We start from the raw sequence: 19,011 nt of genomic DNA on the forward strand, positions 1-19,011 counted from the left end.
AATAATCACTTAGAGTTAAGCCCACCAAAAAGTTAAGTGACCTCTGTCCCATCCTATAAGTGATAGGTGCCGGCTACCTTTCTCTATCTCCTGCTCATTCAACCTGGAACAGAAGACTGCCCTTCCCCCAGCTCACTGAGCCCCCCTGCTTCTGGGATCTGTAAATAAACCCTATGACTCTGTTTCCTGTGAGTGGGTGTACTGAAACTGTAACTCCAGTCAAAATGACTGCCTGAATTTCATTTCCCCAAAAGTGGGAGCTCAGATGCTGAGGGACTACCTGCCTACCCCATGTGAATGGCTTGTGTTAACCTCATCCAGCGGGTCATAATCTGCATATTCCTTTTTTTTTTTAAATGTTTACTTATTTATTTGGAGAGAGAGAGAGAGAGAGAGAGAGAGAGAGAGAGAGGGAATTCCAAGCAAGCTCCATGCTGTCAGCACAGAGCCCGATATGGGGCTCAATCCCACAAACCCTGAGATCATGATCTGAGCTGAGATCAAGAGTTGGATGCTTAAATGACTGAGCCACTCAGGCACCCCTAATCTGCATATTCTTAATTCAATACACCAGCTCACTTCTCAACACAAGATGTTAGGGGAAAGATGCCATGCACAGAAAGTGAAGGGAAAAGGGAACATTACAGAGAATGGCCAGGAAGAGGCACGAAGCAGAAGAACTACTGGTGACATGGTTTCTAAACGATCCTCAGTAGAAAAACATCTCTCAGGGAGGACTTGGGGTCCTCCCACCACTGCACCCACTGAAGTGACTGTCACCTCCTTTACATACTGGATGTCCCCTTCAGGTTTCACTCAAAGAAGCATTCCAGTGCTTTAAAACCAGAAGAGGATAAAACTTTCTCTACGTGTAAAAAAGTAAGCAATCAGCCAGACTAGCCCCCCTTTATTTCACTTGTTGAGATGCCAAGGGCAACTGAAGAAAAAGGACCCGCTGCACTCCACAGAGAACCCCCAATCTTCACTCAGCACCTGTGCTAACCTGAACTTTTCCAGTGAGAACGTATGCTCTCTCCCCAATTAGAAATTAAAAAGTCAGGGCGCCTGGGTGGCTCAGTCGGTTAAGCGGTTTAGCGTCCAACTCTTGATTTCGACTGAGGTCATGATCTCGCAGTTCATGGGATCGAGCCCCATGTCGGGCTCTGCATTGGCAGCATGGGGCCTACTTGGGATTCTCTCTCTCTCCCTCTCCTCTGCCCCACCCCTACACACGCTTTCTCTCCCTGTCTCTCAAAACAAATAAACATTTTTTAAAAAATAAAAAAGAAATTAAAAAGTCAAAAATATAGTCTCTGAAATCAATTTATCCAGCAGTGCCACCAATCAGCACACAAGTGTAAATAACATAATCTATCAAATCTTGATTTTCACTATTTGGAAGGTGGAACTGGATGGAGTTAAAAGGAAAGAGCAGAACTCGGTGCCTGAATAGAATCGGGGCTGCCAGTTCACGAGAGAGTCAGGTCAAGTGGAAGAACAAAAGTCAGTTGTAAGCTACCCATCAGTCCTGTCAACAAAGCCTGATGCCAAACTACTTCTATTATGTGTTGAGAAAAACTTAGTTGCATCATTGGTTATATATGGTATTTACTGTAATTTTCTAATGCTGAATTAGCAAGACATGTGATAATGCCACCCAGTTTGGAAACCTAAATGGGTCTGGGGTCCGTTAGGTGTGTGCAGGCCCAAACCACATGCTCATGGTAGTGTGGACTACAACATATCACATGACATGACTTAGGATATTACTTTTTCTATTAAAACATAATTCTTAAAATAATAGTCAATGCATATGAATTACCTATATTTACATTTTCTTACATTTCAAGTAAAATGTAAGGCATATTATCTCTAGCCAGAGAGTTGCTTTCTCTAAAAATCCACAGCTTCCTGTGACTGAGTTCAGGGCCTATATCTATTTTTTGGTATCTAAAGCCTAATTCTGGATACTCTGATTTTTATCACCACTTTGCCCTCAGGGTTTCAAATGTGCACAACCCAAAGATCTGATTGACAGTGTTGAGAAACACATGAATTTCCCAAAGAAATATCCCATCGGGTGAATTCCTCTCCAAAGTCAAAAATGGATTTTTATGTTAAGATACACATTCTCTCCCACTCCCCCTGGGCTGCTGCCTGAGCACACACAGCTCAAGGCTAAACGGCTACATCAGGCATCACACCCCCCTAGTCACCCACTGCCTCCTTTGAGGCCAACACTAGAAACTGCCTATTCCCAATAGGGAACTACTTAGGCTTCTCAACTTCTGGAATTTTATGCCTACTTACACACACGATTTCTTACTCAACTACTCCTGAAGTGACCAAATCTAAGTATTCTAAACATAGAGTGGTTTTTAGCCACACATCACCAATGCGAAGTGCAATGCCTGGACACTGGATAGATGGATGGATGGATGGATGGATGGATGGATGGATGGATGGATGAATGGGTAGGAATGGCAAAGCTGGCCATGTCCAATCTTGTCTCACCTCTCTTTCTGCTTCCTTCCTACTTTATTCCCACCCCTTGGCTCTACCAGGTACTAAAATATGCCTGTAAGCCATTTGTGCAACAGGTGTCCCACACGTAAATGACCCAAATAACAGCCTCCATACAGCCCAAGTTCTCATCTCCTAATCCTGGTCACAACACACAGCTCTTAACACCCAATTTCTTCCCTTGCTTATAGTTTTCTCTCACTTTACTCTGAATGACTACCTGAACCTCCAGTTAACAGTCTTTGCTTTTTGTCCTCACCTTTCCCTCATAAACCACCCAATGAACCTTTGGTCCCCCCTTGAAAGCCCCGCAGCCTTTATCACGTCTTCCAAACTGTTTTCTTAGTCCCCAGCTATTGATAAACTGACCATCCCCTTTAGTGTCATAATCCACAACTATTATTGTATTTCCTCAACTCTGAGATATGCACTGACTTATGTTTTCGCATCCTGACACAGGGACACACCCTACAATGTGTGCATTTAATGTACTGCTTCTTTCTTGTTCCCAAAAAGCTGTTATGAAATTTATAATGTATCTTGTCAAGAAAATATGGTATATCATATACTCCTCCCGTGATTTCAAATGTTTCCTGGAACCATTTCATTGCCAAGAAGCTTCCATATACTGTACTTCAGTGTCTTCCCCTAGAATACCACCCTACCCCTCATCTTAAATGAAAAAGTGTTCTCCCTTTCAAACTGTGCCAAATGCTTGCTTTCCTAGGTCTACAATCTTGGAGCCGGGGATAAAAGAAAGTATTCTGCAGACTTACAGCTACACTCTACAAACACACACACACACACACACACACACACACACACACACACACACTTACTTCCTTCTTTCATGAATTCACCTCCTTTGAAGTTTGTGATTTTTAATTGTACCACCTTCAAATATCCAGCCTTGTTTACTGACCAGGAGGTACTCTCCCCTCCCCTGTATATCTTTCTTTCTCTCTTTCTTTCTTTCTTTCTTTCTTTCTTTCTTTCTTTCTTTTTTATTTATTTAGTACATCATCCTTATAAACTCTGATCTGTATTCATACCTTAAGCATCACCATTACCTAGGAGGACTGGCAGTGTCAGAATTGAAAGCCAGTCAGCTCTGGCTTAAATTTCTCTCTGCTATATATATCCTCATTTGCCCGGTCTATCTGGTCTTCTAATAAGCAGCTCAGTAATTTTGGTCATATGGCTAAGAATCACGAGGCATAGCTGTTTAGAATGAAGGTTACTGGACCCATTCTCAAAGCTCCTATGTCAGTAGACACCCCTGAATCATGTTTGTGGCCACACAGCTGGACATGAACACATTTCAGTTGCGGGAACTGCCCACCACTGAGTCCCGCCTTCCTGGCCAACCTCTCATATGTATATGGCCTCCCACTTTATCAGGAACACTGAATAGGCATGAACCCCCTTAACTTTTTCCACCTCATCTCCCAATGAACTATATACACTCTTGCCTCCGGGGAGAAGAGGTTCTTGCTTTCCAAGGCTAATTCCTTGACTTGAACCTACTTCTGTTTCCTGTAAACTTCTCCAGAATCGGGATCCATGGATACTTCCCTTCTGCTTCCTTATATTTACCATCTCGAGAGTCTCTCTGGAATTCCCCAAAACTTGCTCAAGTCCGTATCTTCCTAAAGAGTTCTTCCCTTGCCCCCACCTCCTCCAGATACCTTCCTCCATTCTACTTCCCTTTCCCACCACACTTTTTTTTTTTAACCAACAAGTTTTTATATCCCTCTGAGTCACTTCTCCGGACAGTGTCTTTTGCACCCTACCCTACCCCTCTACTGAGACTGCATTTGGTGTCGCCTGTTTTCTCTATGCCACACTCAATGGCTTGTCACAGGTCTTCATTCCATCTGCTTTGAGGTATGTCACAAGACAGAACATTCTCTCCTCAAAACCGTGTCCTCATTAGCCTCTGGGACACTGCTCCCTGACTCCTTCATGTCCCTGACAGTTCTCTCTTCTGCTACTGACTACCCGTTGCCCCCACAAGTGCCAGTATTCTCCAGGGACCCACCCTTAGCATTCCCGTCTCACTTCCTCTGTTTCTAGCCCAGATCTCTTTGATGAAATTCAGGCCCCAAATTAACTCTCCTGAGCTTTAAACAAGGCCCAAGCCTAACTTCCTCATTAACTTCCTTATTCTCCAAATGTGATGTTTATCCTCCATTACTTGTTTCAGTTAGCAATCACCAAGCCAGAAACTTGCTCATTAACCCTGATCCCTTGGTTGGCCACCACATCTAGCCGATGGCACCCCTAGAGCTTCTTTTTGGTGACTTGTCCTCTCTCCAATGCCACAGCCTCGGCATATGCTCTTGTCATTCCTCTTGGCCCAGGCAGAAAGCTCCTTGCCGGTCTTCCAGGTTCTAGTATTTTCCCATTTTCATCCATTTTTCCACTTCTCATCAGAATAATCTTTCTGAATACCGTCTTAGTCACACTATTCATCTGCTTAAAGCAGTGGTCTTTGTTCATTTTGTTTTATCCTTTTTTGCCCCAGACCCTTTGAAAACTGCACACTCATCCTAGACATAGGCACACAGGCCACAAATCAACCCTTTGCATATATGCTCAAGGGCCCTGCTCCCTCTGAGGCCTATCTCATGGATGCCCAGGGACTCCTGGAACCCACATGGCCCTCAAGGCCCCTCCCCTCCCTGTCCAGCCTCACTTCCCACCCTGGTCACAGCAGACCACCCTCCATTCTCACAGAACCCTTCAGGCTCTGACACTGTTACCTCAGCTACTAGTGAACTATCTTGCAAGAGCCAATTACAATGTCCCCTCTCACTGACATCTCCCTTTTCCTTTTCGAATGAACCATAGGTTCCCTTTCATCACATAATAACCCATTCATAGTGAGGACGCTGCTTTTCTGTGAGCGTGTTACCTGCTCTGGCTGTTAGACACAGGGCCATTCAGCTTCATGTCTCCTCTGCCTGCCCCTGTGAACAACCCAAGGCCACTACATGTGCAGCCACGGTTTACTCGAAAATGGTTCCCATCTCTTTTTACAGTACACATGTGCATGATGGTTTGTCATAGTACATATTCTTTGAGCTTCTCTGAAGTGTACTTATCTTGTCCCTTTCTCCTGATTTTCATTTGAGTTATTGAAATTCATCTCAAAAAGTCCTTATAGCTTTTGTTATATTCCTAAGTCTAGCAACTATAGCAATTACCAAGGTTAAACCATAAAGGGAAATATTCCACAAACAGTAAGGACAAAATATATGAAAGTTACTGGAAATGTATTCTGTTCAAAGAATTAAGAGATAGGAAAACTCCAGGCAAGTCTACCTCCATTTTAATGCAAAGTACACAAATGACATTTTCCCCACTCTGCTTCACTCACAAAAATCAAACCATCCACGCTAAGCGCTTGTTATTTTTTAGGTCTGGAAAAAGTGAAATTTCTACTTTACTTTGTTAGCAAGGAGAGTCTCACATAAATTTAAGAAAGCTGAAAATGGATTAGCCTTCTGAAGGATCTATAAATACTAACAGTGACAAAGAAGTCACTCATATTGTATAAATAACACACATTAAAACAGATTTTACAGGGGCGCCTAGGTGGCTCAGTTGGTTAAGCGTCTGACTTTGGCTCAGGTCATGATCTCATGATCTTTGAGTTCAAGGCCCGCATCGGGCTCTGTGCTGACAGCTCAGAGCCTGGAGCCTGCTTCAGATCCTGTGTCTCCCTCTCTCTCTGCCCCTCCCCCACTCATGCTCTGTCTCTCTCTGTCTCAGAAATAAACAAACATTAAAAAAAATTATAAAATAGATTTTATGGTATAATTGACTGAATGTAAAATATTGCTGAAATCCATGAAATCCGTTTTATCTAAATTCCAACTGGAAAAGCCACAAGTTTATCTCTATGGTAATCCAGTGCTGGCAGTCCCGTTGCTCCACTAGAGAAAAATAAAAAAGAAGCTACAGCTAGATAATCAAACACACCAATGTTAAGCCTCAACTTCACTTTTGGTGAAAATTACAGGAAAATTAAGTATCATTCATACTTGGACAGTTTTCATCAAAGTAGATCTTCTCCCTACACAGACTTCGTTTAACTATTATTTAGGGACATACTGCATTCAATTATTTTGTGCGATATTATAAAAAGATTTTATACTTAGGTATTTTGGTATGCCATTCTCTATTATCAATGGGAAATAATCCTGTGAACTTAAAAAAAAAAATAGGGACACATAGCTAAGTACAAAACCCCTTAACTCCACCCATTTCTCCCAGGTTTCTCATTCCCTTGATCATCACAATGTGTAGCTCCATCAAAGCAGTGAGGAAGAAAGAGAATATCAAACTAATGTCTATCAAGCTTAAAGCACTGCACTTCTTTTTATCCTTGCAACACTATGAAGTTGATATAATACTCCCTAGTTTACAGATAGGTAAAGTGAGGCTCTATTTTGCAGAGGTCACATGACTCAGTGAAGGGGCTCTCCTGGATGGCTCAAGTAAGGCCCTCTTGGAAGAAGCCTCATTATATTGGCTGTTCCCACGGCCCCGTTCTGAGTAGTTATTTGTACACGACCAATCTTCTAACTACGACATGGGGGTGGTGCTGGACCCAAAGCCAGCAGCCCATGAGGAGGCCTTCTGTGAAAAGGTGGCTCGCCCAACCAGTGTGATCCTCTCTTGTGAAGAAGACTCTGACGGAAGCAGTGATAAGGAGCAGTAGCAGCAGGACATTCAGTGACAGGGCAGTGAGTGCGCAGCAGGCCTGACAGAGTCTCTCCAGCACCACGACAGGGACATTTACAAGTTCTGGGCTGGAGGAGAGCAGTGCTAGTAGGAAGGCCTGGCAGGCAGATGCTTTTAAACAGAGTTTAATTAGTACCCATAAAGCAGTAATTAAGAAAATGGCAACTAAACCGAGAACAGAAAGATTTCCTAAGACTGTAAACCCTTGAATATGCAAATTATGAAAATGAAATTATTGTAATCAATATTTCAACAGAACATTACTTAGTGGTTTCAGTACTGCACAGACAAAAACATTCATTTTTAGAAAACCAGGGCTACAATAACAAAGTAATGACAAATACAAGACCACAAAAATCATAGCTTCATTCTCTATTATAAGACAGCAAAGAGACAGGAAGATTCGAGTCAAGTGAGAATCTTTTTTAAAATACCCATGCCCCCTGTCAGATTAATAAAATCACTTAGAGGTTGGGACCAAGAATCACAAAAGTTCCTCAGGCCTGATATAGCCTACTCTAGGCTGGTGGCTGGAGTAGGACGTACTCTAGATTGGTGGCTCTCAAAGTGTGGCCCAAGGATCACCAGCACCCAGGAACCTGTTAGGAATGAAAATTCTCAGACCCCACTCAAGATGTATGGAGTCTGAAACTCCGAATGTGGAGCACAGCAACTTGAATTTTAAGACTATCCAGCTGATTCTGATGCACCCCCAAATTTGAGACCCATGGCCTTAGATGACATTGAAAGGGGACTCTTGATTGTAAATATATAATTTCAATAATTTACCAACGATAAACTTTCAGTTTATAAATATGATAGGCAAAGGCCAATTTCTTCAAGAAAGAATACTTATGTAAAGACATAAAAAACACATTTTGATACTGAGTGCTTTAGAACCCAAGGATAAATAAGCAATTCAAAAGGATATTTATTTAATTTTTTAATTACATAAAAATCAACATATAAGGTTATCTGTACAGAGCATGCTTAAAGTTGGGGGAGGGGAAACATACAAAGAAAAAAATGCCAAAATGATAGCCCTGCAGCTTCTGAGTGATTATAGTGGGCTTTTTAATGATCATGTACTGTTTTCATAATTTTGAAAAAATATGTATTTTTAAAAATACATATTTTTAAAATACACCATCTTTGTTGCTATCTCATACACAAAAGTTAAGTACAAAATGGTAAAACTATTAGAAGGAAATAAAAGAGTATTTGTACGGACTTGGAGTAATATAGAAAGCTTTCTTGAGACAGAAAAAGCAAAAACTTTAACACGATTGATACACTTGAAAATATCGTAACTTTAAACTTCTATAAAACAGAAGATTCCATAAACAAAATGAAAAGACAAGCCAAGGACTGTGAAAAGCTGTTATACAATACATACAGCAGACAACAGGTCACTGTTGGAATATATGTAAAGAACTTCCATTAATCAGGACAAAAGCCCAATTATACAATATGGAATCAATAAAGCACACAACTGAGTGAGTCACAGGAGAGAAAATTCAAAACCACTCACTAACCCATCAAAAGTTACTCAAAACCCATTACTAATGAGAAAAGTGAAAATCCAAACAATGAGATGTCATTTTTTATCTAACAAATTAGAAAATATATTTTTATCACATTAGCAAAAATTTAAAAGTCTATCAATATCAAAATAGTTACATTCATGCTTTGATGTTGAGGATATAAACTGGTACAGCTCCAGGGCACCTGGGTGGTTCAGTTGGTTAAGCGTCAGACTCTTGGTTTCGACTCAGGTCATGATCTCACAGTAAGTGGGATTGAGCTCCGCAATGGGCTCTGTGCTGACAGCACAGGGCCTGCTTGGCATTCTCTCTCTCCCTCTCTCTCTGCCCTTCTCTGCTCACGTGCTCTCTGTCTCTCTCTCTCAAAAATAAATAAGCACTTGAAAAAAATGAAAATAAAAATAAAAATAAACTGGTACAGCTTCTTTGGTGCAAAACCAAGCCAGCCTATGTAGCAACTCCAGTTCTAGGGATGAACCCTCAAGCATATATGTACCACATGCAGAGAAATCTGTACCGTGCTGCTCCCAATAACACTACTTTGTGATAGCAAAAAAGTGGAAACCATGTAAATTTCCATCAGCAGGGAAAAAGGTAAATGAAATGTAGTACCCTTATTCAAACATGTACAATATAGTAATTAAGGAAAATAAGTAGATCTATATGTATCAATGTAGATAGTTCTAAAAAAATTAAGGAAGGGCGCCTGGGTGGCTCAGTCCGACTTCAGCTCAGGTCATGATCTCACGGTTGGTGAGTTTGAGCCCTGAATCGGGCTCTGTGCTGACAGCTCAGAGCCTGAAGCCTACTTCCAATTCTGTCTCCCTCTCTCTCTGCCCCTCCCCCACTCATGCTGGCTCGCTCTCTCTCTCTCTCTCTCTCTCTCTCAAAAATAAATATTTAAAAAAAATTTTTTTAATTAAGCAAGCAAATTCTAGAAATAATTGTAATCTTAAGACAATTTATATAAATTCTTAACACCTTTGAGACATTATAACTGTCTACCTATTTCTGTAAAAAAATTTTTTTAAATAACCTGTAAGAACACATATCAAACTCACAATAGAGGTTGCTTCTGGGTAAGCGATAAGCTTTTTCTTCAACTTTTCAATCTCCCTCCCACCCCAAAAAAATGCTTTGTCCAAAAAAGAAATATCAAGTAACATGCACCCATAGTTAATGATCTGAGCATGGTGTGCTCAAACCATATGATTTGTATTATTTTATTATAACACAAGCAAACAGTTAAGTCAAAATTAGATGACACTTACGCATATAAGGCAGTTTTTCTGGGCAGGGGAGATATGGTGAATATGTGAAGTTTTCCGGAAGATATGTTGTTGTTTGAACAAGATAATCACTTGAATTATTGCCTTCAGGATAATCTTGGAGAGAGAGAAAAAAGTTACAACCAAAAAACTGCCTTTTGCTTTGCTCCTAGTACGAAATATGTCACTACCACTGTGAGAAGGCCTACAGTATGCAATCTACAGAAGTACTTAAAAGCAATTATCTACAAAGAACTAGAGAAAAGCAAACGCAGCTGCCGTGGCTACTCTCCCATTCACCCTTCACTGCTGCTAGAAAAGACCTCTCAGCATGATTTCCCAAGGGAACTGGGGGAAGTCTAGAGAGCAGCCTGGCCAGATCTGTGCATACATACAGAGCAGGCTTATCTGTAACCATAGGAGAACACCTGCTCCCATCCCTCCCCCGGCTGAGCAAGATCAAAAGGGAATGTGAAAGTATACCAGGGAATCCTCTCCACCGTCAAATGGCCAAGGGTATCCTGGACAACCACACCGTCACAGCACAGTGCTTCTAGTAACCATGGAGCAGAGGGGTGGGAGTAATGTTTTCTCACCACCCCACACTTAAGAAACTGAGATTTACCACTCAAGTTACTTCTGTAATACGGTCCATTTTAAATCTTTTTTTTTAATTTTTTTTAACGTTTATGTATTTTTGAGACAGAGAGAGACAGAGCATGAACGGGGGAGGGGCAGAGAGAGAGGGAGACACAGAATCGGAAGCAGGCTCCAGGCTCTGAGCCATCAGCCCAGAGCCTGACGTGGGGCTGGAACTCACGGACTGCGAGATTGTGACCTGAGCTGAAGTCAGACACTTAACCAACTGAGCCACCCAGGCGCCCCCCATTTTAAATCTTTCATTACTCATTCCCAACAGCAGGTTGCAGTCCCTGGGGAGCTGTGAAGCTCTATCTCATGTTAGGTCCATTATTTTTAGATACTGCAAGTTATACAGCATACAGGGCACTAGTTAGGGTGCCACAGTCAAATGGGAAGTTCAAATCCTTGCTCCAAAATGCCCTAGCTTTGTGGCACAGGGCAAGACAATGTAGTTTCCCACCTGTGCCTACCTCATGTAGCCATTTTCAGGTTTCAGTTAGAGAAATGCTCAGAACAATCTGGAGCCCATATATATATATTCACTGACTAGAGCTATGAGTGACTGGTTCAGAGATGTGCATGTGACTTAACCTGGGACAGTTAGAACCTTAGGAATTTTGAACTTGGAACCAAAGAGATCATGTTTCGGCCCTTTCTGTAACAAGGTTCTGAGATTCAGGCCTGAGAACCATGACCTCTATGTAAAATGAGGCCAGTCTAAGAGAATGAGACCAACACGCAGTAAGAGACAAGACTCGGAAACAGCTGATCAAACTACTGTCTGTCTCCTAGGTCATAAACCGTGTCCCCACAGGAAATGAAGCTCTAGTAGATACTTTAGGAAAATGCAAAGATATTCTCTCAATCTCCAGTAATCTGCTCTGTTGAAAGAGTTATTCCTATCTGAACTGGTCTGCATGAAAAGAGAGAAGAAAGAGGAGAAGAGGCATGTGACTGCAAAAAGAGGCCTGTCAGTGACCAGCAAGCAAAAGGTGAAAGGTAAAAATCACATACCTCACTAAACTGGAAAAGCTAAACCCTCTCACTGTGGAAAATTGGTAGAATCCTGGCAACTGAATATGAATTATATCAGAATAATCAAATACCAAACACCTGCATACTTTTTGCCTAACACAGATATTCACTCATCATCAAAATGAATTTGACAAGGGATGCAGCCCGGGCTCCAGGATGGCACTTCCGAGCAAAGAGACTCTCCCCACCCCCAGACACACCTGCTGGACCGGACCCTGCAGAGGCTGCAAGAGGAGGTATAAGGGGATCTGGTACCAAGGAGAAGACAGAAGCTGGAGGAGAAGGTCCAATTCTAAAGGACTACATGGAAATCCCAGTTATGAATTTGGCAGGGCACGGGGAAGGTTTTAAGGGAAGTGCATTTACTGCCAGGAAACCCCACGATAAGATGTACAGCTGCTAAGGCCTATTCCACCAGGAAGCTGGAAAGCCCCAGCGACAGAATCCTCCCAATGCCCCTCTCCAGAGGAGCCCTGGATAGCACTCAACAAAGAAAATCCTCCAACCCAAAGGGGAGGGGGCGTTTAGTGGACATTAATTGTTTTGTAAGCCCAGGGACACACCAAGAGCATTGAGACCCCTCTAGCAGTCCACACCCTATATGTCCCCCATATATATCTGAATGATTTAAGATACTGAACATAAAACAAGTGTAAGTCCATTAAAGTTCTGATTCTTTCCTTAAGATGCTTTTAATTTTTTTTTAACGTTTTTATTTATTTTTGAGACAGAGAGAGACAGAGCATGAACAGGGGAGGGTCAGAGAGAGAGAGGGAGACACAGAATCTGAAACAGGCTCCAGGCTCTGAGCTGTAAGCACAGAGCCCAACACGGGGCTTGAACTCACGAACCGCGAGATCATGACCTGAGCCGAAGTCGGACGCTTAACTGACTCAGCCACCCAGGCGCCCCTCCTTAAGATGCTTTTTAAAAAATATATCCAGATATAGATCAAATTCCAAGTTATATTCAAAAAACTTTTCTTCATTTATGGGGACTCATACTACAGTAGGCATTTAGTATACACTATGCATTTGTAGGAGCTAAAAACAGCAGATAAGTAAGGTTGTCCCTGGCCTTTATGTGTTCAGAAGATTCATTTTCTTATAATCCTGAGGCAGATAAATATTAACATTCTCAAAATTCCCAAGCAATTTCTTCATGTCATGTAGTTAACTTTAAATAAGAGTATTTTCTTATTGTGCATAATTTATTATTTCTTGTTATTAATGTCTGGCTCCTTCTTTTAGCCACATGCTATGATTCTATAAATCTACATCCAACTCACAGAAGTTATAAGCTCTCTAGACATTTCTGTAAAACAAACTGTTAACGATAGCTCCCCCTGGGAAGCCTGGTGGCAACAGGAGGTCTGGAGGATTGTTTCACTTTTTATTTTAGTGCTAGAATGACTGAGTCTTTCGCAAAGTACCCTTGCATCAGTTTTTAAAGAACCATTAAAAATAAAACAAACCTCAAAGACACACAACAGGAATATATTCACTTCCTTTAAACACAAAGTTTTGGAGCTAAACATGTTATTCTTGGTCACATCATCACAAATGATCATAAGGGTCTCAACTCATTGCCAGACTTACAGAAAAGTCTCCGCACCCCTTGAGTACTGCGTCCAGTGGGACTTATGTCATCCCAATGTATTATGTATAAATCCATCCACTCAACCCCTGCCACTAGTCTGAATATCTTTTTTGTGAAATCAAATTGCCTTTGATTTCCAGTATCTAATAAAGTATCTACAACATGGTAAAAAAATTACTGTAAATGAACACCTCAGAACTGATAATACAGCCAACAATTTAAGCTTTTGGAGACTATACTGTAATAAACCCACAAAATCATTATTCCCACAAAAGTGCTTAGGTCCATCAAGTAGAACCACTGCTTTCAAAATCAGGAGCAGTTTTAAAAGGTTATGCATGATAGATGCAGTTGAGACTGATCTACCACAACTGCTGTAAAATATAGACATTATTTCATCTAATGAATGGATGGATGAAAACACAATGAGTTCTGGGCCCCCAGCCTTCTTCCTCTCTTCTAGAGCCACACCTGAAGGAAAGAGAGACACAGAATGAAAACTGCTGGGCAGGTCCCCTCCTCAGCTCTCATAGGACCTTATGACTAATGGAAAAAGGACCCTCAAGGGCGTAGTTTTTCCCACAAACGGCAGCTTAAAACAGGTACAGAAACTCAGTGAGAGTTCTAGCCTGTTTACCACTGCCTTATGGTATGTTGCCTGTGGCGTCTCAGACCCTGCATCTATCAAACGAGGAAGTGTGCTGGGTTATTTCTAACAAACCTACCACTTCTAACGCTGCATGACAACTATCCTCTGCTTTGGTAATTATTCACTGATTACATCTTGTTTTCTAAACTTGACTAACTCTGTAGCTATAAGGCAAAGCATCATTTGATCATGAGAGTATGTAATTTCTTTACAAAAGTATTACATACAGTATGTATTTATATTTGGTGCTTCAGAAAGCCAGGTAAGAGGTTAAAAACCCTTTCCTGAAATCAAATGTGTGCTTAGAAATATCACAATCTATTTGCGATCAAGTGTTAAATTTTAAATGAGCCAGTACATGTTAATCGATTTTCCCCTAGAGTTCAGTTAGCTCTTTGTACACCTTATTGGCCATTATCTCCTTTTTGCAGATTATATCTGTATGTCTGTGCAGAAATAAACTGCATTATATTGGTGCACCTGGATGGCTCAGCCGGTTAAGCATCTGACTCTTGATTTACACTCAGGTCATAGTCTCAAGGTCATGGGATTGAGCCCTGGGTCAGATTCTGTGCTGAGCATGGAGCCTGTTTGGGATTCTCTCTCTCTCTGCCCCTCACCCACTCACACACGCCCGTGCTTGCATGCGCACACACGCACACACTCTCTCTCTCTCCCAAAATGAATAAACTTAAAAGAAAAGAAATAACAGTATTATAAATAACCATGTATGCTTCCATCTCTCCCAAAAGCCTAGAGATCCTCATACAAAGGGAGGATATTGTTCTTAATGTTGTATCTCCAGTATCTAGTAAAGTACACTAACTATACCAATTGTTCAATATCAGTGAACATGGCAAAAGCCTCACAGTTGCCTACTCAAACTCCATTCTCTCTTTCTCCTTAGGTAACAGAACCCCAATTTCATTCAAAGCACCAGTGTACCCAGCTCAAAGACTGTAATTTACAGCCCGTTATAACAAAGTCCTGGCCAACGAGATTTAAACAAAGATACCATGTGAAACTTCTGGGAAGTCTCCTTAAAAGGGTCCCTCTGTTCTTCCCTCTTCCCTTCTTCCTTCTTACTGACCCAAGTACAAATATAAGGACCGGGGCCCTATAAGAACCTCAGACTGTAAAACTCTGTGACGGAGCAGAAGATGGAAGGCGTGTGAGGACACTCTCCACCACAGCCACAGATAACCAACTTCCAGACATAAGAATATAAAGCCTCATGTGCTTAAGCCACTGCAGCCGGGTCTTTCTTATGACCAATCCCGATCTGTAGCTGATACAATGACTGTCCCCAGAGAACAGTGTTACCACCAGTGAAGGAACCATGTGAAAAGTTTTCAAAGGTTGACAAAAGTAAGCCAACTCTTACCAAAGCTGGCATTAGTTGTTGGGTCACTATTGAAAATACAAGATGGAAGGGGCACCTGTGTGGCTCAATCGGTTGAGCGTCCAACTTCAGCCCGGGTCATGATCTCACAGTTTGTGAGTTCGAGCCCTGCGTCGGGCTCTGTGCTAACAGCTCAGAGCCTGGAGCCTGCTTCAGATTCTGTGTCTCCCTCTCTCTCTGCCCCTCCCCCACTCATACTCTGACTCTCTCTCTCTCTCTCAGAATAAGTAAACATTAAAAAAAAATTTTTTTAAAAGAAAGAAAATATGAGATGGTAAAGGGGAAAAGAGGATTTCCCCATTTCTTTCTTGTCTTCCAGTTGTGGGGTCTTGACTCAGTAATAAATTATCTTAATCAAGCTCAATGTTCTCACATAAAACTTATTCATGCCCCAGGAAAAGAACCTGATCATGCACAGAAGTCCAGCACTCCCTTATACGAATACAGTAACCTAAAGATGCTGAGTATTTCTGTTCAGTGGAGTGAACTTTTAGTGAACACTTTCACAATCAACTTATTCAACCAGAACAAGTCCTAAAGAAGCTTTTATAATGTTTAAACTGCTCCTAACATTGACCTACTACTCAGAAGACCAATTAAAGCAGAAGACCAGTTAACAAGATTTTTACTATACAATTAAAATTCCAAGTACAATGACAGTCTTTCTAAAAGAAATTCCTTTAAAGTTAAAAGGGAGAAAACAAGAGTGTTTTGATTTGTGACATCATCAAACAAATCAGGCAAATGGCTAGAATGGATTTTGCAGAAGCACGTGTGAAATTAAATTAAGAATCAATATGATACAGTCTTGAATTTTTTAGAAGGGTAAAACTATTACCCACCTTAACAGACATTTTAAGAAGATCTATGGTTGGAAGATAGGGACTTCCTATTAATAGAGTGTGTGTGTGTGTGTGTGTGTGTGTGTGTGTGTGTGTGTATCTGCCTCTTGTTTACAATGGCACATTGGAGAACTACTGACATAAATTAAATCTTTTTTTTTTAATGTTTATTTATTTTTGAGAGAGACAGAGACAGAATGCGAGTGGGTTGGGGCAGAGAGAGAAGGAGGCACAGAATCTGAAGCAGGCTCCAGGCTCTGAGCTATCAGCACAGAGCCCGACGCGGGGCTCAAACTCACAAGCTGTGAAATCATGGCCTGAGCTGAAGTCGGAAGCTCAACCGACTGAGTCACCCAGGCGCTCCAAATCTTTAATTTTAACTGCTTAAAATGAGAATATAGAGGATGCAACAAGTGACAATGAATCATTAAAACCTTTAAGTAACCTCTAATAACACTTCAGGAGACACCGCAGAAACTCTGCCACATGGGGGCATGAGCATTCTTCCACAGTAGTTAAAGCTATTTACATCAAGTCTACCTTCATTAAAGCACTACTTGGGCATATTAAGTTTTAACCAAATGTGATTGTGATGGAGAGTCTACTTGCAGATAATATTTTTAAAGAAGAACAGCTAGCTACGGATTTCCAATCTTCAATAATTTCTCCTGAAGCCCCCTTAAAAAGCCATACAATTATTAAGAATCTTCTGCAATTAAAAACAGTAAGTATTTTCTAGACATAGTTGAAAAACATTTTAGGAGTCAGAATGGGCATAAAGAGAGACAGCAAAAGGACTAATATGGATAAACTACTCTCTCTGTGGTTAATTCCTCTTGACAATAGGTGAATTGGAAAAGCTTTTTGCATTTTATGTTTGCAAGAATTAAGTATCTTTGGACAAAACCCCCGTCCCCTCTGTGAGAACACTTTTACATATCCTAAAACATGGGACAGCCCTGGCTCACGCAGTACAAGAACCTCCCCGCAGTCAGCAGGAGACACCTTCATCATTAACAGAGTTACTTAGAGACAAAACCAGAGGCTGCGAAACTTGGTTTACCTCTTTTCGCTATAAACATTAAGAAACAGAAGCAGAGCAGGAGGAAGCAGCTAGCCATCTCACCTGTACCGTTGAGTGTGGTGTTCTTGTTTGTGTACAGCCTGATCATATGTCCTATGGTTTTCACATTTTCTCTCAACATTATTCCTCGAGCTTGTACCATGAAGAGGTACGTGTTGGCTACAAAAGAAAAAAGATGAAGTATCATGACTCAGTATGCTTTTGTTTTTAATTTAATGAAATAATAGTCAGAATGAGGAACTGTCCAACAAACCCCAACTGACTCAATCAGCATGTCCAAAGAGAAAACAGAAATATAAAATGATTACTTCCCATTATCAAAAACTTATAAAAACAGGGGTGCTTGGCTGGCTCAGTGGGGAGAGCATGGGATTCTTGATCTCAGGGTTTTAAGTTGGAGCCCCAAGTTAGGAATAGAGATTTCTTAAAAAATAAAAAAAAATAAAAAAAAAACAACAAACAAAAACATAAAACAAACTGCTTTTTTAAAACAATAAAAATGAAAAATTTAAGTAGTGATGTCCATCAAATAGAATGAGACTAACTGAATATCATAATTCCTTTATTCATAAATTATTTTCTACCGTAAAATATACTTAGAAATTTCAAAAAAGGCATTTTACTACAAATATACAATCACATAATATACTTTCTCTAATTCTATATTAATTCCCTCAAATCAAAACTCCAACAAAGGCAAGCATTCCTTTATCTAATCATAAATATATCATAAATCACCACATCTAGTATGAATATGAATCTCACAATAGATCTTGCAAATTCTCAGTGTCTTTGGGGAAGGAGAGTTAGGGGGCAGAATGACCTAGAATCAATACCTATTTTGGTAATTTCTCTCTACTGAGTTAATTTCTTGGAACGTTTACACTCCCTTTGAATCACAAATCTACCTACCAGGATTGTAAAAGCAGACACAACCAAAATCAATGTGCATTTTCAAGTTGGTACATTTAATTCTTAGTGGTTAAGTGCTTCGAACTAGGCCCCAAATTTCTTCCTTTGGGAGAAACTGGTAAATTGACCAAGATTACAAAAATCTCTGCCTTTAAGAGATGCCAGGCCTCTTCAGAGAGGCACAGAAGTAATCAAAAGATCCTTTCTTTGTCAGTCCTGATTCTACAAGCACAATGCAGGCATAACTTTGGACAGCTCACCGAATCTCGGCTTCCTCCCCTAAAAAAGGCAGTACTGCCCTGGCTGTTCTCTAAAGCCCCTTCTTCTCTAAATTCTCCAATCGTACGGCCAAAACATCATGAACTCCACACAGTCAAAGGGAGGAGGATCATTTTCATGGCAAAACCAAAAAACTGCAAGGTTCACCTAATGATTCCTAGGATTTTAAAATAATCTGACCCTGAACACTGTAATGACACTCTCAAAAAATGAATGCCAAGTGAAAAAATCTTAAATGCCAACTAATTTTCTGGGTCTTATTCTACTTCCTTGAGATGGTACAAAGAGATGAGCAAAATATAATGTTTACTACCTCCTTTCCCATTTTTTATGTAAATGTTAATTTGCTCGAAATACAAAGGAGCAAAGTAAATAAAACTAGTAGAGAACACAGTAAAATAACACTCTCCTCTTACCTTCAATCTGTAACAGAGACAGAAACAGAAATCCAAGCTTCACATAAGTTTTACCTCAATCATT

The 19,011-nt window shown here is 40.8% G+C and overlaps 1 protein-coding gene across 5 annotated transcripts in view; it reads right to left on the reverse strand.

The window, feature by feature from the left end:
- The window catches only part of B4GALT6 (beta-1,4-galactosyltransferase 6), a 67,732-nt gene that overhangs the window by 26,887 nt on the left and 21,834 nt on the right, over positions 1 to 19,011 (reverse strand). For 2 of the 5 annotated variants that reach the window (XM_015082001.3, XM_053206530.1), the window contains exons 2-3: positions 17,383 to 17,499; positions 10,091 to 10,204 (exon numbers count right to left, since the gene is read on the reverse strand). In XM_015082001.3, coding sequence (XP_014937487.1) covers positions 10,091 to 10,204; positions 17,383 to 17,499 — 231 coding nt within the window. Of the gene's footprint in view, positions 1 to 10,090; positions 10,205 to 17,382; positions 17,500 to 19,011 lie in introns of those variants that run through there. The other 3 variants (XM_053206534.1, XM_053206533.1, XM_053206531.1) reach the window with 2 other exon arrangements.

The sequence above is a fragment of the Acinonyx jubatus genome, chromosome D3 (assembly GCF_027475565.1).
Source record: "Acinonyx jubatus isolate Ajub_Pintada_27869175 chromosome D3, VMU_Ajub_asm_v1.0, whole genome shotgun sequence".
In the NCBI taxonomy this organism is placed as follows: Eukaryota; Metazoa; Chordata; class Mammalia; order Carnivora; family Felidae; genus Acinonyx; species Acinonyx jubatus.